At 41.1% G+C, this 26788-nt stretch overlaps 1 protein-coding gene across 1 annotated transcript in view; it reads right to left on the bottom strand.

Moving 5' to 3' along the window:
- The window catches only part of TAF4B (TATA-box binding protein associated factor 4b), a 69693-nt gene that overhangs the window by 29341 nt on the left and 13564 nt on the right, over positions 1-26788 (bottom strand). The window contains exons 3-11 of the mRNA XM_086742273.1: positions 26163-26270; positions 21790-21957; positions 21561-21683; positions 19282-19371; positions 15528-16106; positions 10473-10608; positions 9778-9883; positions 3046-3218; positions 163-293 (exon numbers count right to left, since the gene is read on the bottom strand). Coding sequence (XP_086598399.1) covers positions 163-293; positions 3046-3218; positions 9778-9883; positions 10473-10608; positions 15528-16106; positions 19282-19371; positions 21561-21683; positions 21790-21957; positions 26163-26270 — 1614 coding nt within the window. The remainder of the gene's footprint in view (positions 1-162; positions 294-3045; positions 3219-9777; positions 9884-10472; positions 10609-15527; positions 16107-19281; positions 19372-21560; positions 21684-21789; positions 21958-26162; positions 26271-26788) is intronic.

Genomic DNA, 26788 nt, shown 5'->3' with positions numbered 1-26788 from the left:
GGAATAGTTTACAGGCTATAAATAGTTAAAATAAAACCAGCCTTTGGTAGATATGAAAATGCACATATTGCATATGATGTGTCTATACTTGGAAGAGGTTTACCTTCAAGGCTGCAAAGTAAGAAAACTTTGGTGCAAAACTTGCTTAATGATTTCCTTTACCTTGTGGGTTGATACTCTGTGCTGAGCAATTACAGTTAGTTTTTCTAGGAGCCCTCGTAATCTCTCCTGTGTAGCATGGGAGATCAAGTTCACAACATCAGAGTTAAGTTCCATAATGTCATGCCTTTTACCTGTGGAAGCAGAGAAAATCCATTACGTGTTTTAGTAGTAGCTGATAATTGAAATAATTAGCACAGCAGGTATTCTGTTCCCCCTGGAAGTCATACCCATTATGAATAAAGGTTTGGAGATTATGATTTTCCTGGTAAAGTCACAACTTCAAAGATCTTAGACATTACATTAATAAAACTTAGCCTGGAGCTTCAGAAAATATAGACATTGTTTCACTTAGCCTCCAGATCCACTCTCCTTGCAAGGTCATTTATAGGACAAAGTTAATAAGAACACAAATCAAGCTTCATGTTCGGGGAGGGGAAGAAGTGGTAGCTGTAGAAATTAGTGCCATATTCTGTTAATTCCAGTAATTAAAAAAAATAGAGAATTACATTTTGCCCTGCTTGACACCGTGCTTGTTAACAACTCATGACATTTATTCAATGAGCAGGGATGGTTTTTGCAGCGTACTCCAGGCACACGGGACCCTCTCACCTGCCTCGACTGACTGGCACGGGGCAGACAGACCCAACCATCCCACGGCAGCAGCTCGGGCAACACAGATCAGGTCCAGCCAGGGTCATCATGCCATCACCTTCAACCTTTTCTCTTGGGCTGTCTCTGCCTCTCTGCATTTCAACAGCTGCGACCAAGGTCAGCAACAGCTCTGGGCAAAGCTGTCCTAGCCCCATGCCCAAAGCTGGGCATCACCTCTGCAACCTTCCTGCAGCTACAGGCTGATGACAGAGAAGTCTTCCAGTGGTTGACAGCATCGATCACTCAACGCAACTCTGTCAAGACACCTGGATGGCAGCAGCTTTTCCCTAGTAGGCACGGCAGGCAGCAGTTCCACACACTTCATATGCTGTACCTGTCAGAAGCGCTCTTCCTTGTCCCTCACTGCACTCACAGCGGCTGTAATACTTCACGATGCAATATGCAGCACACCTTCAGAACCCATTTCAGTATGTATTGCCAAGTGGAGTGTTAAGAATGGATAAACAGTACGCCGTAAAAAAAAACCCTAATCACCTATTTAATTTGCCTTTGCTACTCTAACTGAAAATGAATAACAGTCTCGCCAGACAGGGAGAATCCACAATGTTTTCCCAGATGTGATCAAAGAGTTTTCACCGTTTGATCCTGGCCAGTAAGCACTGGCCTGTACCTTAGCTGAGTGTAAAGATCTTTTTGCTCAAGCACCTTCCAACACTTCCTCAGCAGTTTCCCATCAAAATACTGCAACGTCAACTTAAAGACAAAATAAAATCTCCTCAAATCTCAAGACCTCCCTGCACACACACACACTTCTCAAACCAAAGAGGGCTTGGCTCAAGAGCAGAAGTGTTCATTTTCTGAACTGCTGTACTCCCTGACAGTATTCCTTTCCTTGCAATCAAAACACTCCTCATTTACAACATGAATTACTATTATTATTATTGTTAACATGGAACAGCTACCATGCCAGCCATGAAACATCCAGGCTTCTATTTTCCATCTTTCAATTAACTATTTTCACACCCCAAACCAGACAATTATTCTACAAGTACTTTCTCTTGGTGTTTTCGTAGAGCTCTTCATTCTTCCTTATATTTACTTCCCATGAATGACTAGTTAACCTTCTGAATTTTAAGAAAAGCTTCTAGGCACCAGTTTCAATGTGTATTTTCCCTTTTCCACTAGTAGAACAGCACTTCCTTTACTCAACTCTGCCTCATACAGCTCAGATGGCACATCTGGCTAACTAGTGTGGCATGTATTGAGGCAGCAGATAGCATTTGCAGGTTATTTGCTCATCACAGGCTAGCTGCTTAGTTTGGTCTAAGGACAAGCTGTGTGTAAAAAGACTTTGCGATCCTGTAGTTAAACCATTGTGACAGAATTATGACTGCATGTATGAACTGCAAGCTTTCCTGAATGCTCAGCTATAAAACTTACTGTTCCAGTATGGCAAGCTACCAGGCAGAGAGCAGGAGCAAGGAGTTGAGTAATATTCACCCAGTCTGCTGTAGACAGCAGTGCTGCCAATCGGTGCGGTGCTATACAAATGCATGCTCCCTGCTCTGACATAATACAATATTGCTAAGCAAAAGTTATTATTTTGATCAGAAACTAACAGCTGAGATGATACATACACTAAAAACTTCCCATTACAGTTTAGTCTCCACCATTTAACATACATTCCACAGTATTATTCACCGCTACAAACAGCTTTAACATCTCTTTTGCATAAAAATAATGAAATTTTTTTCCATATAGGGAGTAATAAACAAAGGTCCGCCCTGGGCATATGGCCAGTCTGAAATGTCTTCCTCATCACATGAGCAGGATCTGTAATGTTGGACAATAAAGTACATACATCTGACCAGGCTTAGGAATGCAAAAGCTGTTAGGAAAGTCAGTGTAATAATGCATCAAGTTAGGAGGTGCAGAAATAAAAAGCACTCTTAAGTGTTTGATTTGACACTAGCATCTATATGGTTGTTATGTGTTCCATTAACTTTAAGAGTAATAAAGTTGCTCAGGGCTCACATGTAAAAGTGGCATCAATTTCTTTTTTCTGGTTGTTCTTCAGACTATTTCCATGTAAAAATCTTACAGAACACTTGTTTCCTAGAAGGGGAAGTAAGAACTCAGTATAGTTTGGAAGAAACACATGAACTGAGATTAATAGTTCCAGTTCCTTCTTCAAAGATTGGAGGCTGGCTGAAGAAATAGGCAAGGAAATACTACATCCATACATATCCGTTGCATATGCTTTGTTCTCACCTATGTTCAAGATCTTCTTCTGAAGTGCTTCCGAGGAGAGAAAAGGTTCATCTGCACAAGAGCGGATCACTGTACCAATCAGCTCAGAGTTTGTTGCCAAAATGCAGGCATTCTCCTCATTAAGATTGACCCCAGCCATAGAAGTCACATCATTTATGTCATCTTCATCTCTGCTAAAGAGAAAACCAACATTTTATGCTTCATTCAGAACGGATACAAAGAAAAAGCCCCTTGACCATCAACAGTCACGTAACTTGGAGGCTACCCCTATACAATAGATATTTAATATGGGTGTGGACAGGGACAGATGGCTCCCAAAAGCTTTCACACTTCAGTGAAGTGCCTCTCAAATGTTAGCTTGACTAACATCTCAGTTGCTAGGCATGCAAATCCTTTACATAAAACTGAAATTTTGATCAAGCTCAGAAACCAAGGACTAAGGTAAACCTGGATTAAAAGTCCTCACAGGCTCCCTACCCTGCACCACTGCTCTTACAGTCTGAAATTTGTTCTAAAACTCTAATTCACCAGGTAGAAGTAAGCGTTGAATAAAGTTGAATACTGACTCATTGAACTTATAAACAAGACTATTTTCTGAGACATCTATCCTACGAACTGAAGCTTATAGCACAAGTGTATTACCACAAATCTGACCTTCACTTTTCTTTTAGCGAAAGAAAAAAAAATAAGATAGGATCACCCCTTGTCAGTTGTATACAGAACAAACCAGACTTTGCCCTTTGAATCAGTCCTACCATACAGTACTGATGTACATAGCAGGGAGCATGCTGTGCTTCTGAAGAACAGTGGCAGAGCTCTAGCTCTTAACATCCCTCCATTAGGTGGATTCTACTGTAGCAGCTTTGGTCTATGTTCAGAATAAAAACTCAAGTCTGGCATACTTAGGGTTAACATAACTAAGACTAGCTATAACCATGGCAAGGCTCATGTTAAGCAAATAGTCTGTGTGCCTCAGCTTTTTTTTTTTTTTAGAAAAAGATCATTTTAGTTAAAATACTGAATGAATTTTATATGCAAAAAGTTTTTGTGAGACTTCAGCAATGAAAATACCCAAGTTATTTTCAATTAAGTTCAGATTATCAAAAGAAAGCCTTTCTTACTTCACAAAGCGACAAAGGCCCTAATGGCGACTCCAAGGGTTTAGAACCAGAACACAAGTCAGCATTATTAATACAGACAGGTGGAAGCACCCAATCTGAAGGTCTTTTGATTTTTGGTTTTCTTTGTTGTTTTCAAAACCCAAACCACACAGATCCCCCTCCTGAAAAGTATTTGCTGGCAAGGTTTGATACAGTTAATCTGAGGAAAACACTGTGTGGCCTACGTAACTCTTGAGCAAGTGGTTAGTCAGGAACTTGCCATTCTCAGGTGAAATGGGATCTCTTAGAGGCTCTCTTCTGACTGGAAACAGGCAGAAGCTGAAGTTATTAGAACATGGGTTGGGTTTGAACAATACTCAAAAGACACAAGAAAATGTTAAGATTTTTTCTTAAACTATAGATCCATTTTCTCCTTCGGGTTTCAATAGGTTTCTATGGTGCAAGTTTTCTCCCACAAACTTCTAGAGAGAAGCCTGACTAGGAAAGGAGTCCAGCATTCCCTTACTCCTCCTGCCGTTTGTTTGTGTGCCCCCATGCCTAGGAGTTTCTATGTGATTTGTTTTGGGAAAAGGAGACCCAACAAATTCTCAAACCAGCTTCATTCATTAAGACATAGCTTCCTGACTAGGCTTGTGTCACAAATCCATCATGCTAAGAAAGGCATTAAATCCTAGGATTGTCAGAATGGCTAAGTGACCACAGTACAATTCAAAGTCAAAGTCACTGCTGCCGAATAGCATCCCTACTCTCACCCCTTCACAACCAGCAACTGAGCAGTTCTAAGCGTACACTTATGCTCTGTCAGCCTAACAGAGACCCTGATCTTTCAAGAAGTGTGTAAATGAAGCTTCACTGAATGCTAATTGAGTGCTAACTGATCTTCACAAGTACACTCCAGTTTCCTCTTCTTAATCACCATTACAAAGGTATCTTTGTTGGTGGCAGGGACAAGGATCCGAGAAAGTGCACTGACTGTCACGGATCTTCTCACAGAGAACATTAGAGAATCAGCACAACTAGCACCAAGAACATGCATAGCAAGCTATCAGAGCTGCAGATGCTGGAACCTGACATTATCCTGACGGAGCTGTTTGTACCTCAGGTACACCTGTATAGAATGCAGTTTCAGTAAGTCATTTTAGCTTTTAATCCGGCCACACACTCCAAAAACTCAAGCAAGAAGGTGGTAAGCTTCTCTACTGTACATCTATCCACCTTTCTATATACACAAGTTTCAGTTCTCTAAGACCAGCTTTTATCAGGTTACTATTTTCTCTAATACTTCCATGCACACAGTCTCTTTTATGAGTACACACATACAAGAGTTCATATGCAAGTAGGTATCTCTACCTGTCCTGTTTTTAAGGACCACTTTGAACTTCTTCACTGTGGTATATAAGTTGGCATTAAGTCACCAAGTCACTAGCCTTGATGAAAGATTAATTTGCACCTGTGAAAAAACTGGTGCACTTGTTTTTCTTAACCCAAATAAAATATCATTACATTTCCTTAGAAGTAGTGCTCACTAAAGATTAATGCATGTTTCAGAAACCATGTTAAGTTTTACTATTCTTTTCTCCTTGCTGTTCAAACAAACCTCAATCATTTTAAGTAACGTATTATGTACTTTGAGTGAGCTATAAAAATCATTCTACTAAAGTGATAAATTTAAGATACTCCAAAATATACATGCAGACATTTCTGTTGGATACAGACTTGCTTACTCTGTAAAGCCCCTCTTCTACACCACTTCTTTTAATGCTTTTTGCATTTGATCATGTCACACTCAGAAATCAACAAGAAAAGCTCCCAGTTGTTTTAAGTCTCCAATGATTTAAGCTTAGTCTGCATGAAGTCAGGTTTGACTTTTATACTGGATATTCCACTGGAAAAGAAGCCCAAGCAACATAGATGCACCTCACATCTATGAATTCGCCTGTACTGCCAGAAAAGTGAGTCTGTGGCACCCTCTGGTGTTTGACCAGCACACGTGTTCTTCTGAATCCATCTCTTCTTACGGTTTCATACAGCAGTCAAAAGGAAAACTAGAAAGACACACTTAACCCAAACCTCTGCACACCATCACAGACAACTACGTGGGACAGAATAATTCCAGTGGAGCAAAAACAACCAGCACTCCCCACCACCATGAGTCAGAAGAAGCAGCTGCACAACTGCTTTCCCCTCTGCTGTCTCTCCTCTTTGTCTGCTAGTTGAGATTGCTGGTACCTTCCAGACAAAATGCACAAGTTGTTGTATGTGCTTTGGAGAGCAACTCTATTAAACAGAATAGATGCAAAAAAAAAAAAAACAACAAAAACAACAAAAAAAACCCCACCACCACATTTGAAGATGCAAATATGTGTCTTATTTGTTCCAGGGTGCTCTAATATATACTTTACAGAAGTATGTGGAGCAGTTCACAAAAATCTTGATGCTTTTAAAACTAACTGCCCTTTACAATACATGCCATGGGGCAATCAAGTGCCAGCAATGCCCATTTCTAGAAGATTTTTGTTTTAATTGGGGAGGGAGGATCACCATTTTTTCTACTGTTTAACTTGAGCAACCAAAACAGCCCATTAAAGAGTGGACAAGTTCAAATTGCAGCTTATTAAGTACAGCTTAGTGAGTATTATGTTCTCAAATCCTAACCTGATCTAGACACACAATGACAGTCAGGTTTGATGACATACTGTGATGCAAAGCCACAGTTTGAAGTGTCATATCTACAATCACATCAATCACAAGATTGCTCTCTGCCTATTATGAGTCTTATCACAAAACGTCAAAGTGGGCCATGGTGCTTCCCTCTGGCTCACAAATGATAAGCCAGATGATTGATCACAGGTCAAAGAACAGCTGTGCTGAGAATAACAGAAGTCAGGATAGAAGAGAGCAAGGAACGTCTATTGCCCAGGCCAGATTAACACTATGTGGTGCTAGACTTGCTTGGAGAACATAGATACTTGACCAGCTCAGGTACACGCTGCCCAAGTTCAGATATACAAAGATTCTCATACGTAGTTTTTAAAGTCAGAAAGTTTGGTTATATTGCTGTTTGGTTATATTGAATAAGAAAAGCACCAGGGGTTTACTCTGAAGAATGTATCTCTTTGGGAAGAGACTTACTAGAAAAATTTAACTGATTTCAAATATGACTTTTCATGGATTTATGCTGCTCTGAAAACCACAATCCAAAGGCAGAACAGAAATCCATCCTGGATCACACTGTAGACACCAAATTTTTCCTACAATAAGAATTTAAGAATTCAGGGAAGAAACTTCAAGAATTCAAACTTAACTGTAAGACAGTTGATATATTCTGATTGGAAGACCGTAAAAAATTTGTTTCTAGGCTTTTTTGTGGGATGGGTTTTTTCACTGTTTTGCTTTTTTTTTTCTTTCCACGATACTTACAAAGTGATTTTTGCAAACATCACTACATAAAATTACATCACAAATTATGTTTTCAAGTATACTTCATAAGAGCTTGAAGGAGCTGAACAGAGCTATTGCTTTAACATCAGCTTTTCATTTTAATTTCTGGCTACCAATGTTTCCAGCATTCAGTGTAGACTGTACATATCCATATGTAACAACAGCTGTCTGTCTCTATCAGTGCACACAAAGCTCTGGCTTTCAAGCTACAAGAGGTGAGAAGTCAAACTGGTCAACAAGAAAAAGCTGTCCTGTCTTCTTTAATCCCTGGAAGAGTAACTCCAAGCTTGCCTTAAGGTAATAAGACCAATAATGCTTACAGCAGTCTGTACCTCTGTTTCAACATCACATTTCAGAGACACAGAAATAATTTCTGCTTTTGAAAAGTTAATCAGTTACCAACTGAACTAAAAGCTTTAAGCATTCTTGTAATCTAAAGGCCTAGAGAACATGCCAGCAGCCATAATTACAGGTGTAGTCAAAGACTTTCACCTCTACATACAGGAACAAGCTCACTCATAAGAAGAGCTAATAAAAGATTTTGTAATACAGCACAGAGCTTTACATAGGTTACCCAGTGTTCTGGTTTTGTTGGGTGAGGGGGGGCCTAAGGTGGTAGCTTCTGTAGGAAACTGCTAGAAGTCGCTCCCCTTTGTTCAGTGGACTCGGACAGGCCTAGGGCGGACCCGCTGCTGGCCAAGGCCAAGCCAATTGGTAGCAGAATGTCCCATGATAATGCCTCTGCGATAACGTATTTAAGAAGGGGAAAACAGGAAAAAAAAAAAAAGGAGAAGATGTGAAGCAGCTGAGCAGGGGCAGAGAGGGGGAGGCACGAGCCTTGTGGGCCTTGCAGGCCTCACCCTCTGGCCTCCCACCAGGCAGCTGACTGGGCCCAACTTGGCCCAGCCCAGCTGCAAGAAGTGGAGAGGAGATGAGATGTGAATGAGATGTAAAAAGGACCCTGAGAGGCATCTGCCAGCCTGTTGTGAGGAACAGCTGCAGACACCGAGGTCAGTGAAGAAGGAGGGGGAGGAGTAATGCAGCTCCTGGCCAAGATTCCCCTGCAGCCTGTGGTGATAACCATGGTGGAGCAGGTTGTCCCCCTGCAGCCCATGGAGGTCCACAAAGGGGCAGAGATTCACCTGCAGCCCGTGGAGGACCCCACACCGGAGCAGGTGGATGCCTGAAGGAGGCTGTGGCCCATGGAAGGCCCACTGGGACAGCTGTTCTGGAGAGACTGCACCCCATGGAAGAGATGACCCACGCCAGAGCAGTTTCACAAAGGACTGTGGCCTGTGGGAGGGACCCCACGATGGAGCAGAGGAGGAATGTGAGGAGTTCTTCCCCCGACCATGAAGCCGCGGCATAAAACAACGTGTGATGAACTGACCGCGACCCCCATTCCCTCTTCCCCCCTGTGCCACTCGGGGTGGGGGGGGAATGTAGTAGAGATAATGGTAAGCGCGGGAAGAGGGAGGGGTAGGGGGAGGTTATCTTGTTCCCTGTCTCATTCTCCTGCTAGTTTTAGAAATAAATGAATACTTTTCCCCAAGTCAAGTCTGTTTTGCCCGTGACAGTAATTTTAAGGACTTCTCCCCGTCCTTATCTCAAACCTCGAGCTGTTTTTCTTATATCATCTCCCCCTATTCTCTCAGAGGGTGGGGGGAGCACGAGAAAGAGACTGCGTAGTCTGGTCCCGATCGGGGCTGAACTACGCCACCCAATCAGTCCAAACAGGAGTTTCAATGCTATCTGGTGGTCTGTAAAAAACAGAGGTTATATCTGCTTTAATCCTATAGAGAGCTTTTAACACAAAGTAACTTCGCTTTAGATTAGTTAATAGTACTCACAGAATGGAGATCAACATGCCTTCTCTACAAGTGAAAAGCTGATACATATTGATGCACACCAAATAATTACACTCTTGTGATAACACAAGGAAAATCCAACCTCATCAGGTCAGTTTTCTTATGTTAAGAATAATTAACATCTGCTATGAGGTAAAAAATTTTAGGTTCCCCCTTGCCAATTAGTATTCGAACATGAAAACCACCTATCATAAACAAGTCTCTAAAGCAAGTTGTTTTTATTTGGGCTCTGTTCCCACCCCAAACTTGTCTCTTCCTTTTGTTCCTTCCTATAGCAAACTTCTGATATTGTTTATTTTTACCTGAAGGATGTTGCTCCATTCTCTTTCACTTTAGCTTTCTGAAGAGGAGATGCTTGAAGCGACAGAGTTTTATTTCCTGGCAGGGTAATTTGTTTCAGAATGGAACCTAAAACAAAACAAAGAACATGCCATGGTAGAACGCAAAATGCTAAGACAGCTGTTTAATCAGTTCATACTTCTAGCAAAGGTTACTGCAGACTTAGTAACAACTAATTAGGTCCATCTGAAAACCGGATACTCTAGACGCTTACATTCTACATGTTCTGTATGGGCAAAAACCCTACACACTCTCAGCAAATACTCTCCTCTGTGCCAACCAGTGAAAGGTGCCTGGCTGAGACAAACTCACATTATGCATCAACCTGGACCTGTTGAAGGAAAAAGCAGTCTCACAAAGCAATTCTCGAAAGAATCACAGTTTAAAGGAAGTTTATTACAAGGAGCTTACTCATAGTATTTTAGCAAGTACAAATGTTTGATTGACATGCTTTTAACAGATACCAGAAGTAGACATGGCACTGAGTTTCTTATCAGAAGCCCAAGTAGACAGTAAAGATGTTCCAACTTATGGCACAGAGCTGGTTGCTTCTGATACACAACCACCTTCTTTCACTTTTACAATCTACCAACAGCCTGCACTCATTTCTGTATCTCAGCAGTCCTCTCCCTTCTCCATTAAAGAGGTTCCACCATACCTGCAGGAAACTGGTTAGTTTGAACAAGTGTATTCAGTGGTATTCTTTTCTCAGCAGATGTCTGTAGGGTCAGCGTTGAGGGTTGCGTGAGTGCAGATACTTGCTTTACAACAGTTCCTGAGGGTTGCTGGACTACCTGGAAGTGGAATATCCAATATTAAGAGTGAGAAGAGCTAAAAAGAGAGAAGTAAATAGTATCAATGTCTTCAGCCAGTCAGAATGCCACCGGGCACAAATGCATGTCTAGCTTTCAGTTTAAAGCTCCAGCTCATTCAGTAAGCTCTAACAGACACTTCACCCCTACTCTCTATTGAAAAACTATATTACATGAGTTTCACTGAGTACTACACAATCCATTACACTCAGAGGCTTTTCCTCCTTGCTTAATAGACTAACAATTGAATACTGAGTCTGCCTGCCAACAAGTTCAAAAGGGTGAGTATCACATACACCTAGTTAAAAAGAGAGAACACCAAACCAAACAGAAGTCTTGCATGAAACTATTTTCCTGTCAAGAGTTAGGAGTACACACTGCAAAGCATTTTTAGAGCTGCAACATCAACTGTAAATTGAGATGCTGAGTTCCAAAGCATTAAGCAAAAGCACACTGAACACATGAGTTAGCGGGAACGGGAAGCACCAATCAGCAACACCTATAGCAAGTAGAGAGCCTCTACACAAAAGCATCAGTACACTGCTGAAGGGTGAAAAGGAAGGGGGTTGATAGTTTTGTCTAAAGAGGCTCTCGAAATAAACAAAACCAGACAGCAGGATGTAATCACAACACAGACCTACAGGCACAGCCCATAAATACTAATTCTTCTTCATCAGGGGTAGCTATTAAAGTGCAAGAAAGTAATAAAATTGCAGCATCCCTAAAAGTCTCATTTCTATGCCTCCCAGCTAACAGAACGTGGGCTGCAACTCTTCATCCATCCTTTGGAAAAGTTCCTCATTAGAAGTACTAGAAAGATGCACATTTACCAAAGCACAAGATCAACATCTGCAAACTGAATCGTACTTTTTTAGCAGCAAAAAGCTAATGCAAAGGAATTTGCAAGGTAAAGAAACCACTTTCTCCTCTACATGTTTTATTCTAACTTCAGAAAGTCTAAAAGAGCATTTGTACAGCAACACTGCACAAGTTTAAGTAAATAAAGAATTGACATTTATTTTACTTCAGAAGTTAGGCCATCTCCTTCTGTCATCTAATTTCAGATTTATCAGTAAATATCATCAGTGTAAGTATCACACATTCACAAAAAGCGGTACTTTGTGCATCAAATAGTTAAGATACACCCCATCCATTCCCCTACTAATATAATAGCATCATAGTTTGGCATAGCAGCAGTAATACAGAAGAACTAAGCTGAAGGTGGTGTTTGAAAACCAGACAATGAACAGGCAGTTTTTGAGAAGAAACATAAGATCCAGATTTACCAAGTTTTTAGGCAGAGGAAAGAATCACGGGAGTACAGGGAAGGACTGTGGACAGAGTTACAGCTCACATGTGCAGCACTGCCTCATGATCTGGTACGCACACTAACATTCACTTCTCTGTGTTTTTATGAAAAGCAATTTGATCTTTGAGAGATCCAGCTTCCACATGCTGCAAGCTGAAAATAATGTTAATAGCATCATTTATATGTTCAGATAATTACTGAACCAGCTTGGATAAACCACTCACAGGCTCTGCCAGCACCCACACTGACACACACATAGAGATCCTCCCTGCCAGTGAGGATGATCCTTCATCTTCAGCAGGCAAAACACTGAAAGAGCACAGGAGGAAACAAAAGCATTCGAGATGAAGGTGCAGCAGACAAAAAGAACAGATAGCCAATGTTAAATCAATAGCCTAGGTGGAGATTGGGATGTCAGTCAAGTAACTGAGGAGACTAGTTCAACAAGAAACAGAAAGGATGTGTTGGCAGTAAAGCTGATTTTTGTGTTTGCCATTCTAGTTGCTAGACTAAGAAAAGCTGGAAGTCCTTGGGACTTGCAACAGAACAGGGCAGCAATCCTAGAAGTTTCAACAAGGATCTAATGCCAGAAAAAAAGTATTAAAAAATAGATGATATCTGTAAGAAAGAGCTATTGCCTCTTTTCTTCAGGTTAGCAGCAAGAGGTTATAAAGAAAAGGGACTGTTCCTTTGTGCCCCATTAAGTAGGTTGACAGAGATATCAGAATAAAAAAGCACCAACACTCTTAAGTATATAAAAAAAAAAAAAAAAAGCATGTAACATCCAGCTGACAGCACAGGGACAGCTGGCTGAGAGAGACTTTGATTAGCCTTATTTGAACCTGCTTTGCATTCATAAAGTGAAGTTTGGAGATCAGCGGAGAGATGGTAAGGCATCATCACACACTACAAGCAGTATTGCTTCACGAAGGAAGCCTCACCAGCTGAATGCAAAAGCACACATCCTGAACAAAAAACTCTTGAAAAATAACAGAGGAGATTCTCTGCTCAGAAAAGCTCTGCTCTGAGGGGACTTGACACTAACAACTCACTGAGAACAAGTGGCTGGAACAGCGCAAGCACTTCACTCCTTGCTTCAACCCCTAGCAATGTCCAGGGAGCACACCTCACTGGTAATTGCGGGGACTACACCATAAAACTCTTGCTCTTTCTGCTTAACATGAAGTTGTAGTCTCACAGCAGCTTTCTCACCATTGCAAGCCAGTGGCTGGTAATATGAATTTTCAATTATTGTGCTTTAACAAGAGACAAAGCAAGATTAGCTTTCTTTCCAAGATGAAACTTCCGTGTATGCCAATGCAAGAGAGTCACTGGGAGGGAACACTGTCCCGACGTGCAACTCTCACAGCACAGCTGTGTGATCAACCCCAACAGCATCCCTGAAGAACAGGTCCCTTGGTGTCCACCATACAAACCAGAATTTCAATAATCATGCCACAGAAAAGACAGTTACAGGTTACATGACTCTGGTCAGAATTTTGATATTGAATACTGCAATGCTGCGTTCTTAAGCAGCACCAACATTACACTGGAACTGGCACATGACAGTTCGCTTTACATTCCCAAGCACAAGAGACCTAAATTAGAAATGGGCATGCAGAGGGAGTGTATGGCATCAGGCAACCCTGCGGGCTGCAAAGGGAAAGAAATTGCTGGCAGCATTGTATGGACAGATTTGCACAGCTGGCATGTGCTTCCTTTCAGCTGGCAGAAAGACCCTTCTATTTAGGGAGGGGAGGTCCAGATTTGTTTTCCTGTGGGAGGAAAACAGACCCTCTGTCCTTTCAAGGAAATGCACCAGGGAAGTCCTAGAAGATGCAGCCACTTCTACAGACTTGCTCATTGTGCTAAGAGGTTGTCTGAACAAACATCAAGCTCCTGATATGGCTAAGCTACGAAGTGGTCAACTCGGCTCCTCAACTAGAAGACCAAAATTAAATAGGTATTTTGAAGAGAAAGTATTTTAATCACTGTGCCTGGGATCTAACCAAATGAGGATAAAAACATGTTTCGTATGCAATTCAATGCTTATAAGGTACAGCAAAGAAATGGAGGAGGTAGAAGTAATTTCTTGAGTTCACCAATATCATATTCAAGAAGTGTTTCAACTCCCTAGTGTAGAGTTAAGCTTCCTCGTCTATTTGTACAGATGGTCAACCTTTCCCCTGGATTACATGGCTTGCTGTGTAGCCAACAAACTGCTTGCTCTCCAGCCCTTGTACAATCTGAGAAGCCCTTATTTTCTTCTGGCTGGAATTTCAAACTTAGTACTGAAAGACAGTAAGAGTATCAACTCTTTTCCCAATTTGGCTTTACCTACTACTATCAAAGCCTGTTACTGCATATGCTTGATATCTGTTTTTAAAACAAACCCACTCATAAAAAGACCCCCTCATCCCTTCCATATAGCTGAGTGCTTTGCTCTTTCTAAGCAAGTCTGAAAAGAAAAGCTGGTAGCATAAGCTCATTATTTAGAATGCAGTGTTCTTGTATTAAATCCACCTTACACACTTAGATAAGAAGAAAATTAAAGCAAAATATTTTAGGCATCTGAACACTGTTAAATCAAGTACACAAAATAAACAAACTACAAAGGAAATCCACACACTAGATGCCCTACTATACTTGCCAAAAGTAAATCTAGCTTCATAGGAAGTCTAATGTTTTCCCCTCTTTTTAAGGAAAATCTATTCAAGAATCAAGTTATCTGCCAAAGAGAGACTCCACTCTCAAAATACTTGAGAGCATTATTTGCAGATAGACTAGTCAGACAGTATATTACTCAGTATCTCAAACACTCATAAACCAAACCTAATGTATTTCACAACGTTGCTCTTTCAGGTATACCTGTTGGTATTTAACAGTAACATTAGCAAGAAATTAACCTGCACCAAGAAAAAAAAAACGTTAACACATTGCTTTTGAGAGTATTGTTTTAATAAGACATTTATTCCTCCAGGAATTTCTTAGCTAATAAGGCCTGATAGAAAAAGCTCACTTTCGGATGACTTCATAATTAACATGTCTTAACAAATTTGGAGGTCAGAACTCTGATCTGCAAAAGCTCCATTAAACATCATCAATCCACCTGTGCCTGCAAAATACTCAGAGTAGGAAGTACCAAGCTAGAGACTGGAATCCCTGGTGGCTAGCTGAGTCACAGCCCTTACAGTGCATCTAATAGTAATTAACCTAAGCATCTCATTGGCAACTTCTGTTCCCAACAGTAGCATTTCCCGCCTTTTCTTTCAGACGCGAACCTAGCCTGGCTGCACACATAGCAGGGGTCAGAACTCATGTTCCCTCATGTCTCAAGCTGGATGTCCAGTCTAGTGGAATGGTGGTCTTGCAAGAGACCAAGCTTACAGCTTGGCTTCAGATTCATCTTTTCAGCAAGTGCTCAATATCCCTATGACAAACACAACTGATTAGCTCACAACAGACTAACTTCATACATTAAAAAAAAAAAAAAAAAAAAAAAAAAAAAAAAAAAAAGTAAGATCTAAATTAGTATCCTCTTTACCAGAGTCAAAGTAGCCCCGTTACAGAGAAGCTGAGAAATTTATCTTACCAACTGTTTCACTTTAACCACCTGCTGTGCTCCCACTGACTGCGCAACAATAGAGTTTGGTTGTGAGATTTTAATACTGATTGGGGTTCCAATCACTGGTTTCAGAGGTTGGAGAGGAGTTGTTGCTGAAGATGCTGCTGTAGAGACCAGCAGTGGCTTTGCAGACTGGAGAGAGGATGTTGCTACCGCAGAAGTGAAGACTGGCTTGACAGTTTGGATAGCAGTCAGCCCTGATGTCGCTATTGTTGTGGTGAGGACTGAAGCTGCAGGCCGAAGAGACGCTGTCACCACCGCGGAGGCAGAAACAGGCTTCACAGTCTGCAGAGAAGCTGCTGCCGACGTACTGACAAGGATTGGTTTTATAACTGGAGAGGCTGTGACTGTCACAGAGGCAGACACTGGTTTTATAACTTGAAGAGAAGTTGTTGCTACAGCTGAGGTTACCACTGCTATTGAAGGAGCTGGTGTTGCAGAGGTACAAGTCGAAACAGCTTCCTGGGTTGGAGCTGGCTGCTGCATACACTGCTGGATAAAGCTCTGAGCATTGGGCATTAGCTGCCGTAAGGCAAGCATGCTTTTCTAGAAGAAAAACAAACAAACAAAAAACACTAGATGAAACATCAGTAGAGTCTTACACAATACTGATACCTTAACAACTGAATCGTCTTCCTCATCTTCCAATTTAATTTTTCATGAGACAATAAATTGCTTGTTCCAAACAAGTTTTACTAAAATTCAGGGACCCTTAAACTGGGACAATACTGTTCAACGAAGGCCACAACAATCACAAACACAGGCTGAGGAAAGGTCAACAGTCAACACAGCTTCACTGGAGGCAGCAAATCCCACCTACAGGGAAAGGCACCCATAACTTTGCTCTTTCATTTAGATTTTTCAATTTGAAATTTGTGTTCTAGAAAGAGACCATTTTAACTCTTCTACTACCTAAAAAAAAATTATTTTGCAAAAACCTCTGCTATATTGTAACAGCTGTGTTTATTCCGCAGAGCCTGTCTGACAGAGAGCTACAAGTTACCCAGTAAAGTCAGAAACAAGTCCTGAAGACACGAGCACTTCTACAGCAATACAGCTGTATCTACACTAGGGGGGGATACCACTTTAATAATGCCTGCATAGCCGCAGCAGCACAAGGTACACCAGATAGTTCTCTGCAACAAGAGAATATTAGTAAAGGTATCTGGCAACATCTCATTTTTACTACAGCTATGTTTGAGAAGGTTAATGGATAGAATAATCTTGAAGGCCTCTACAGATTTTTCTCCTTGACTATTTACAATCTGTTATGGCTCAGAACCAGGGGAAATCAGCTCTGCAGCTACCTGTATATTCTCACAAACCTTTTCTCCCCTCCTCTCAACAGTTTTTGAAGTCTGTAACAGTCTCTAGCACAGTGCTGTTGCTCTGGGCTTCATGCATAAGGAACATGTTGTCTCATATGCTAATACACCGAACAAACAAATTGCTTGCACATCTAGACCTTCTGTGGCACATCTATCTTTAATGTTAGTTTCTTTTCTTTTAAAAGGCTGCTGAGCTTTCCTCATGCTCCTGATGCAGTTTATTTACCAAAAGCATCCAGCACAGATTCGAAAAATCAAGCAGGCTTTACAGCCAAAGTCACTGTACTTTTCCATCTACTCGAACAGACAAAACAAAACCCATGCAACAGCTTTGTCAAAAACCTGCAGCTCAAAGATAAGAGAAGTCCACAGAGTCCTCCCTAAAATTCCACTTCAGTAGCTGAAAGTCAGCTGGCAATAAGCCGTATCACATTTCTTTCTGGACTCCAGCTGCAAGCGTTTCCCCCACAAACAAGGCCAGCACCAATCCTCATAGGACCTTAGAGAAGTGCTCCTGAAGTCACCTTCGATTTGGCACTCAGTCTTGTCACAGCTGCTCAGCGTTACACACCAATTATGTATGGTCTGTATCAACTACACATCCTTAAGGTATTTCATAAAAAAGGCAATCAGAGTGTAAGATGTCTTAAAGGATGGTAACACTATAGTCAGCTAACGCTATTTAGTCACTGTCATGGTCACAGTTTTTGAAGTCACAGTATTTCACTGTTAATACAGAGTACAACAAGGAGAGAGCACCTTGTCAAGGATTATGCAGTATGGATACTGCCCAAAACAGAAAAGCCTTGATGATACCAGCACCTGGCAGCATGCCACAGGAGAAATGTGCACCAGCTCTGCTGTGATGGGTCAGGGTCTGACCTACGCCAATGAACCCACCTTAACTCCTGCAGAACTGCGTCAAGGTCCGTGCATGACATCTAGCCACTCTCCACACTGTGGGATCGAACACTAACTCAGACTGAGCACCTCTGCAAGTGCATGAGGACAGCACAGTGCTGTACTCCCGGGGGACCCCCAAAGGGGTAGAAGCATTAGCAAGTGCTGTGCAGCCACCTCTTGGCTCAGCTCCTCTGCATGAATTAGTCCAGGGCTGCCGGGGCTCACCAGCCCCAGATGAGGTCTTTCTGTGCCAGACTTAGGCTGGATCTGCGTGGAGCTACTGAGGTTCACCTGCGCTGTTTCGGGAACACAGCACAGGGGCACTGGAGCTGGCCCCATGTACATGCAGCCAGAGCTACACTGGATATAGGAAGGCCCATACTCTTCTCTTTTTTTTTTTTCTTCCAGCTTTTTCCATGGGCTTTTAAGAAACCTCCAGGGAATTAAACTGAGAATAAGTGAGCAATATGAAAATTTTATATTGAGCCCTGCAGAAAAGAGTCTAGTCTTCTGGACTCATGGCAAACTTTCTAGCAAAGTATTTAAAGGCTGCCACTGTAACAAAAATATTTACCCCACAATTTAACAGATTAACATCAGCCATCTAAAAGTAATATCAACATTATTACATGTATTGTTATATGTGCTGTCAAATACCGAGGAAGAAGACAAACTCTAGAAAACCTCTGTCCCAGCTTTAGCATTTAAATATTTCACCTTGATTCTCAACTGTGCCCATAGTGAATGGCAAGGAAAAGTACAGATCTGCCAAGCCTAAGAATACTATGTGCATTGCAATTAAATATGACCAAGTTGTCACTGGGATTTAATGCTTGCTAGAAGAACAAAGATGTTCATTTTTACTTTTATTGTTAGTAAATTCCATTTTACCATATGATTATAAAAGTTAAGACAGCTTTATTATTATTATTTACATTATTATTTGCCTGAATAGAGGTAGAGTTATCCTGGGTTACTCTTCCCAAGTTGCAGTAGTCCTGTCAGAATTTCTGGAGAAAGGGATGGGGTTTTTTCTGCCTCCAGTTAAACACAAACCAGCAGACAGATGAATACAAGCTTTATGTAGATTCTTCAAGCTTAAATACTGCATAAGCTGTGCAGAGCCTTCATTGTCAGTCATCTGTACTAGAATTTAGCACAATTACTGTTTTGATGAGAAAGTAAAAGGTCGTCTTAGTATAGCTGCTCTACTGTAGATGCATCGGCTTCCAAAACATTCGTCTCCACTAATGACTAGAGGGTAATTACTCTCCAATTTAAGAACAGAGCAACAGTTACTCCTCTGAAATCCTCCCTCCCTCAAAAAAATTGTCTTTCCAAGAGCAACAGTCATACAGGACTAGTTTAAACATCATTTCTTCAGCTGACCTGAGCAAATACCTGTTTGAATGCTCTCTTTCCTTTCCTGGTCACCCTCCTCCCTACCCTACCCCCCCTCAAATACTACACATCCACGATCAGACACTTACCTTGAGAAAAGGAACTAAATATGGTTGTGGAGACGACTTGAGCTCTATGTATAGCTTTTTTGTAAATTCTTCTGGTTCAATTTTTGCTTCCTAAGAGGAACGTACAATTACACTGGTAAGTTATCACTACAAATCTATGATATTTTTTCCCAGGAGTATCAAAAATTCATGGAAATTTACATTATTGTGGAATTGTTCAATGTCAATAGTCGAATTTTTTTTCCTCTTATATTGTCAAACAAAAGATTTTAGGATAGAACGATCTTGCAATTTAGATACAGTATTATCAAATTAAGTTACTTTCTTAGACTCCAGGCAGGTAACACTTGAAGATACTTGTTCAAACACCTCATTGAAGTGAGCTCATAGAAAAAAGTTCATAAGTAGCACTGAGTAGCAATGAATACGTCATTGTTATGCAGAAATATTTAAAATCCACTACGAGTACTTTTTTTCCTGTAAAAGCCGTTTATCTGCATAAAGATCAATTTAAAGAGACCCGAGACAAGAGACAACTACTCAGTAGTTTTTGTAAGACAATTCTAGTCTAATGCATACATAGCATAATAAAGCAAAGCATTTAACATCGCCTTTCAAAAGCGGGAGAAACTGAACATCAGAACATCACCTCTGCATACCACCACAGTGACAGTCCTCTGGCTTGCAGGGTAGTCTCCTCTTTTAATGCCTTCTGCTCTGCCCCAATACAAACATCTGACTCAAGGGCTCTGGGAGGGTTATGAAGCTGCAGCAGACTTCGGAGATCCCTCACTCACTACTTCAGTGCCACCACGATAGGGCTATGGTGGTGGGTATCCCCAGACACTGCTGCCCTTTTTCATCCTTTCAGGTGAGACTGCCACAGAGTCACCAAGAACACTACTTCCTCCAGGAAGGTACAGACACACAAGAAAGAGGGACCCCAGCATTAATCTCTCTCTCTGCAGAGAAATCACTCCTCTCATGTTCTCCTTCAGAACAACTGTTCCAAGGAGCTATGTGACCAGAGCAGGGATTTAAGGACGCAATATTCACACAACAGAACTTACAGGATCCCTCCATTTTAGTCGTTTGATCTGCTGCCTCTTAGGTCTCACTGAGCTGTGGTTGCCGATCACCAAGGTTTCACTGATACCAGTCACCAAGGTCTCAGTGATTTGGTACACTACACCTCAGTGCACATAAGGCACTTGGCACTCACTTCATGAGATGCTGCCTTAAGGACCATTTTACTTCACAGCTGCAATTTACTGATTTTCCTCATGCATATGAAACATTAATTTATTTTGCATTTAAATCATATACATGTACTGAAGGGCAGAACAGAAGCACTTTTAAAATATTACACAAAAGCAAACAAGTGGACCGTTTGGTAACAACTGTTCTTAAGAAAATAAAGTACTGTAAGCACAAGAAGAAATAATTCTAGCATTTTGCTACAGCATCAAGGTGTATAGTCCAGCAGCAACACAAAGGCAGAGGAAGAGAGGAATCAAATAGTTTTGCAAGACTGCATCTTAAAACAATCTCCTCTCTGAATTTCACCTCTGTCTACACCACGCTTTTCTAGACTGAAAAGTCCTTTGGTACCACAACCAAAGCCATCCCCCTCCACCAGCCCACAGCCTTCTGCTACAGTGGAACAACAAAACAGCAGCAGCGGTCAAATGCCAAGACAAGAAGCAACAGGAGAAATCATTACTAAGAAAATCCAGCTGTGCTGGGGTACAGCACAAACCAGCATACAGAAGCCACCTGCAAGGAGAAAGAGGTTGGCAGCCACCATGTTATTTTCTCCATCCCATTGCCTAAAGATATAGATAACGTCATGCTTGTTCCACTGGAGCTTCACCATCAACCTGAACATCAGTTGTCTTTGAGTAAAGCAGTAGTATGGACTTTGCACTGCACTACACAGCCTCCATGGTAATACTCTTGCCATTGAAGACTCAAAACTACACTAACATGAAAAAAAACCCCAAAAAGCAGCTCAGACCCAGAAACTGTGTTAACACTATCAGCTCCTCCTGCTGTCAGCTACCCATGTGCATAAAACAAAACAAGAATGTGAAGGGCAAAAAATACAGCATGGGATCCAGTTAAAAATGAGAGTTGTAAGGTAAGAGTTAAAGAGAGTCAGATGTACTCAGCCACAAATCCAATTCTTCAGCTGTTTAAAAAAAAAAAAGAAAGAAAAAAGACAAGGAACAAAACTATGACGAAGTCAATGTCAAAAACGATACATAAATGATGCAGACTTCATTTTTAAAAAGTCTCACCAATAGATTTTGCACCAGATTCTTCACATTCTGCCCCATCTCAGGGGCTTGAGGTCCACTAGATGCCAGTTTTATTAGGGTAGCAAGAAAATTCTTGCATTTCTTCACATTCTCTAGCATCTCCTGTGTGGAAATAAAGAGAAGACTGTTAGATGTCACACTGGCTCTCCAACCTCTGATGAATATAAAGAATGTTAATTTTTAATTAAAAACTTTTTTTTTTTCTTACTGTAGAAACGCTGGTCTGTGCTACTGTTGTGCCCTCTGCTTTCACAGAGACTGCCTTTTGGGAGATAGCTTGTGCAGGTGGTCCTGTAACTGGAAGTTTTACAGGTGTTCCAGTACTCGAAGGCTTTACAGCAGTAACTGTAGTAACACTAGCTGTTACAGCTGCTGGCTGAAAAGAAAAATTAACACTTTTTAACCAAAGACTAACGTGATTAGCATACTGTATTCTGCCTGCATATAAGGTAGCACCGTCACTCCACACTACTATTTAGAACATAAATAGATTATTTTTATCTTTGTTTTTGAAGTTTGGATTAATTTGCTTTGAGAGGCTCTATTTAATAGAGCAAGTGACAGAACTCCCACAGCCATTAATTCTGTATTTAAATCAAGGGCGGGGGGAAGAAATGACAAAGGCTCACTCAGACTGAAGCACTGCCTGCAACTACAAGTGAAGAGAGAAAGGTAAAGTTGTCTTGAAGAAACCAGTAGATTAACTTTGCCAGGCTCCTACAGTCTAAGACTAATGAATTTTTGACAATGCTAAGCCAAGTGATGCTACTCCGAAGATAAATACGCCCTTAAGTGGTTATTTATCTTCGTTTCTTCTGCAGCTCCTCTTCCAATTGCACTATCCCTTACTCTTCCTATGACATGCGCAGTAGGCAAAAGACATTGTGGCCTCTTTGGAAGAATGAATGTGCCAGCAAAAGCAGCCAGCTGAGCAAATGCACCTAGCAAGTTCTCCCTGTCCTTTCCTAGTGGGCAGCAATTTAGATCTCTCTCTCTCCTCAGCCCAGACAAACTGTCACAAAATTCAGTTATTTTAAGACCTCTCAAAAATCTCATTAGAATTTACCAACAGATTCAGAAGCTCCAGGAAAAGAAGAGCAAAGAAGTTTCAGGAAAAAGTAAGAACACAATTGCCTCTCTCCTTTGCAAACCAGGCGAAATAGTAGTTTCCAGAGGAAAACCTAAACTCCTACTTCAGATTTTAAAGAAAACACGCACACATCCAAAAAATTCAACATAGTTCTTCCGATACAACAGAATACAACATGAGTAAGAGACGTTGCCTCTACAGAAACCACTATTTCTGATTTCTCAACTTGAAAAGCAAGAGTTTCAGGTTAGCACTTGAAACTTGAAGTTGGGTGTCGTTTCTCCTCCAAACCTCTCAAGAGAAAGGGAAAGCAAGCCTGGTTTTGTAGGGCAAATTATAGATTCAGATCTGTGCAATACAACTGCCTTCACTGACGCTTAACACACTTACACCACAGTTTAGTCCAGCAGTCACAAATTAATACTTGCTAATTGCATTAATGATATGACAGTAGCACAAGAACCCAACTTACTCTACCATGGATAAAACGAAAACTAATCAGAGCTGGACAGACATCATGTAGAATACCAAAGGGCTTTTAAGTCTTTCAGGATAGGGAACATTAATGAACAAACCTTTAAAGCTAAAGCAACACACTGGCACTTTTGTCATTTCTTTATAAATTATTTTTTTCCTGGGTGGGTCCCTCTCCCCTCCCCAAGCTTCTGCCAGCTTGACATGAAAGAAGCAGGCAGCTACCAGAAAGCTTTCCAGCTTAGGCTCCCACTGTTGGTAACACTTTAATAGCTCTCTGCAGGATCTTTGCCACCACCACTGCCTCTTCCAAGGATGAGGCTCAACAGCTCTAAGACCACAGGGAGGCAAACTGGGCATGAGAATCCCACAAACAGATGGACAGCAAGAAGACGGAAGGGGAGGGACTACAGATCTGTCAAGCTGCAGTACCCTGGGCTTTTAAAAGTCGAAAACATGAGGTTCGTGGGAGCTGATCTCTTGCAAATTCCAGCATGTTTACATATCAAGACCAGAACGGCATTTTATCAGCTGAGAGATGGAACAACAGGGAGTCTGCTGGACCCTCTTCCCAGGAAGATGAATTTATGGGAATTAACTTCTGTCATCTGCCCTCAACCCTCAACACTACTGACAATTCTCATTCTCACTTCGAGCAACAGAGAAACAGTTGCCACAAAAAATGGCATTAATCCTGCATATTTTTAAGTAATTTCAAGAGAAGTGCTCTGCATCTAAATGAAAGTGCCCCAGCATGATGCTAATTAGATACTTTGCAGCTTTGCTACCCCATCTGGGAAGACAGTAAAAAATTAAAAATGTGTAGATATTTTGTCTAACCTTGGAGCTTAAACATTCAGGAAGGTAAAAAAAAAATGAAATATTTTTTTAGATCAGGAGTATAATCCTGGAGTCAGTAAGTAGAGAGAGTTTTGCAGATACTAGTTTTCCAAGTTGTACTTCACACAGGATAGGAGACACACAACCAAGCCAAGGATTATTTCCTCTCCACTGTCTCCCATTTTTTGCTACAACATGATACTTCCACACCAACACTCCTCTCTTGTGACCTCAAACAACTGTCAAGACCAGCATCAGCAAGTTCTTTTAGGACTGATGAAAGAACTGCTGCCAAGGATATCAGACCCAAGGGCTCTTCCTTCATTTCCCCAAACGGTTCCTGCAACCTTATGCATGGACTCCCTTGTCAGCGCTCTTCTCTTGTCCACCCCAGGGTAAGGAGTGAAGTGGCCCTGTGATGGCAGAATGTATCCATATTTCACCTATTTACTCTTCACAGTATGAGAAGCTTGTACACAGAGCTTTGCAATCCTCTGCAAAACAGATGGGCTTCAAGGAAGCCATCCCCAACAGAAAAGCCTACTAATTTTTCCTAGAGTCATCATTCTTGCTGTTTAAATACAGCTCTATGCTCGTTAGAAGCATTCTAAGTTTCTACCATGGAAAAAAAATAAGGCTTACAAAAAATTCTTCACGTCTACTTCTTTAAATATCTCAGAAGAACACAAGTTAAATTGGGTACATCAAAACTGAACTACGAAAGTACAGAAGAACCAAGTCAAAGGCAGATATAAGTTTAAAAAGGAGAATAGCATGATAAATCCCAATGACAGTATGAGGATGCAGGCAGCTTCATCCATCAGATGGAAGAAATCTTTACCTTCATCTCTTCTCTGCAGTGCAAGGGTGGTACAGGAGATGACTACTGCTTTTATATCCTAAAGATGTCCATGGAGAGATCACAAGCACATGGCTTGCAAGCTAGTACTCCAGAATAAAAGTGGGTAAGGAATACCTGTTACTGTGTTTTGATGTAAAGCGTATGTTGTTTCCATTCTAAGCCAAATATAAAATGTATTAAGAGAGGCCTCTGCGTTTTCCCCTTTAGCCTGAACATTATCTATCTGTAGTGAGAAGTAAGAGAAAAAGGACCACAGACAAGGCTGAAAGTAGTTTTCATTTCTGACACAGAAGAACAGCAGAAGGATGAATTTTTACGTTAGACTTAGTTATCACTGTTAGCAAACATATCCTTCAATCCTTCAAACACCCTCAAGGTCAAAAACATACAACCAGCACGGTTTTTTTAATGACTGATCCTGCTCAATTAATGAGTGCTTGGTCAACGGCAACAGTCCAGTCTCCTTCAAGCTCTTGTTCACAAAAGGAAAAGGTATGTACAAGCCAGAGTACTTCCTAATTTCTCGTCCAGGTTATGAGAGCAAGATATTTTAGCTGCAGAAAGAAGCAGTTTTCTTTTCATCACACAAGCTTATCCAGAACTCTGGTCCCCAATAACAAAGGAAGAACTGTGTCTAGGAGAAGTTTCATACTCTACAGGTAGCAAGAACCTACAACATTTTTCTCCAGAAAAAGAGAAATAAGACCTAGGAAATAAAAACAAAAACCCCACTATCTAAAAATAACAAGACATTTCCAACCACTGTCTATTTACAGTTGTATCTGTGGAACCTGTCTACCAAATTAGAGAACAGAGGTCTTCAGCTAGGACTTTCCTTCAGTTTTTAATGAGGGGAAAAAAATGTAGGTCTGAAAAATAGCTTGACTGGTGTAGACAGCTCCTTTTCCCTCCACAACAATATCCCAGGTATACTTTTTTTCTGCTAAGGAATCAGGGAAACAGAACAGGAGGGAGCATTAGGAAGTCCCCATCTGGCAGAAAAGCAGCAGCTAAAGCTTGAAAAAGTTGTGCCACAGAGTACAAAAGCACTGGAAATGGCTCTCTGAGCTATTTGTTTTATGCATTGTTCATGTGCTTTCTACTGTAGTGAGAGAAGATGAGCTAACATACACTGGCAGAAGCATAATTAAATTATGGATTTAGAAAAAGACAGTCAGGAAAGAATTTATCATGAGGACAAAAGTTACCAGCTCAGTGAAAACCAGATTAGAGTTAGAAATAACGGGAATGCATACGTATTTTCTTTGGTTCTCTCTGTCACTTACTCCACCACCCTATAAAGCTTGCCACCTACCTGTATTACAGCAGGCGGCTGAACAGTAGAAGCCACAGCACTTGTTGTTTGAGATAATGGTTTCACAGGAGTCGCTGCTACTTTCTTTACTAACTGGGTGCTAGAGTTCTTAAAAAAGAAAAAAAAAAAACCAACCAAATGAACAGAAAACCAAACAATAAACATGTGCAGAGAACAGTCATCAGGCAAATAAATGCAGACAGTGAAGTTAGTGCCTGCTCTGGTCTGATGTAAAACAAGATACCCACTCTTATAGCAATAATACAGGCATGATTCACATAGCCCATACAGTTTAAACATTATTCAAACAAAGCTGTTTGTCTACCAGTTCAATACTCAAGAACATATTCAGAGACATTTAGATACAATGCCTAATCAGAACAAAACAGTTAAAGAATGAGCATGTTGGTGAGACCTATGCTCATGCAGATGGTTACTTTTTTAGTACCCACTCTTACTCTTGCATGCTGACCATATTACAAGAGATGGAAGCAAAAAGCCAGCAACACCCTGAGCACAACGGGAAAGGTCCTCAGCTTCAGACAAGTATCCTACCAGAGGATCACAAGGTTGCAGTTACTAGCAGTAATCATTTAGGTAAGTTTTCTTGTTATGGGTTGGTTTGG

The sequence above is a fragment of the Chlamydotis macqueenii genome, chromosome 2 (genome assembly GCF_036417535.1).
Source record: "Chlamydotis macqueenii isolate bChlMac1 chromosome 2, bChlMac1.mat, whole genome shotgun sequence".
NCBI lineage: Eukaryota > Metazoa > Chordata > Aves > Otidiformes > Otididae > Chlamydotis > Chlamydotis macqueenii.
The sequence above is the reverse complement of the archived record's forward strand: the minus strand, read 5'-3'. Positions and strand labels throughout refer to the sequence as shown.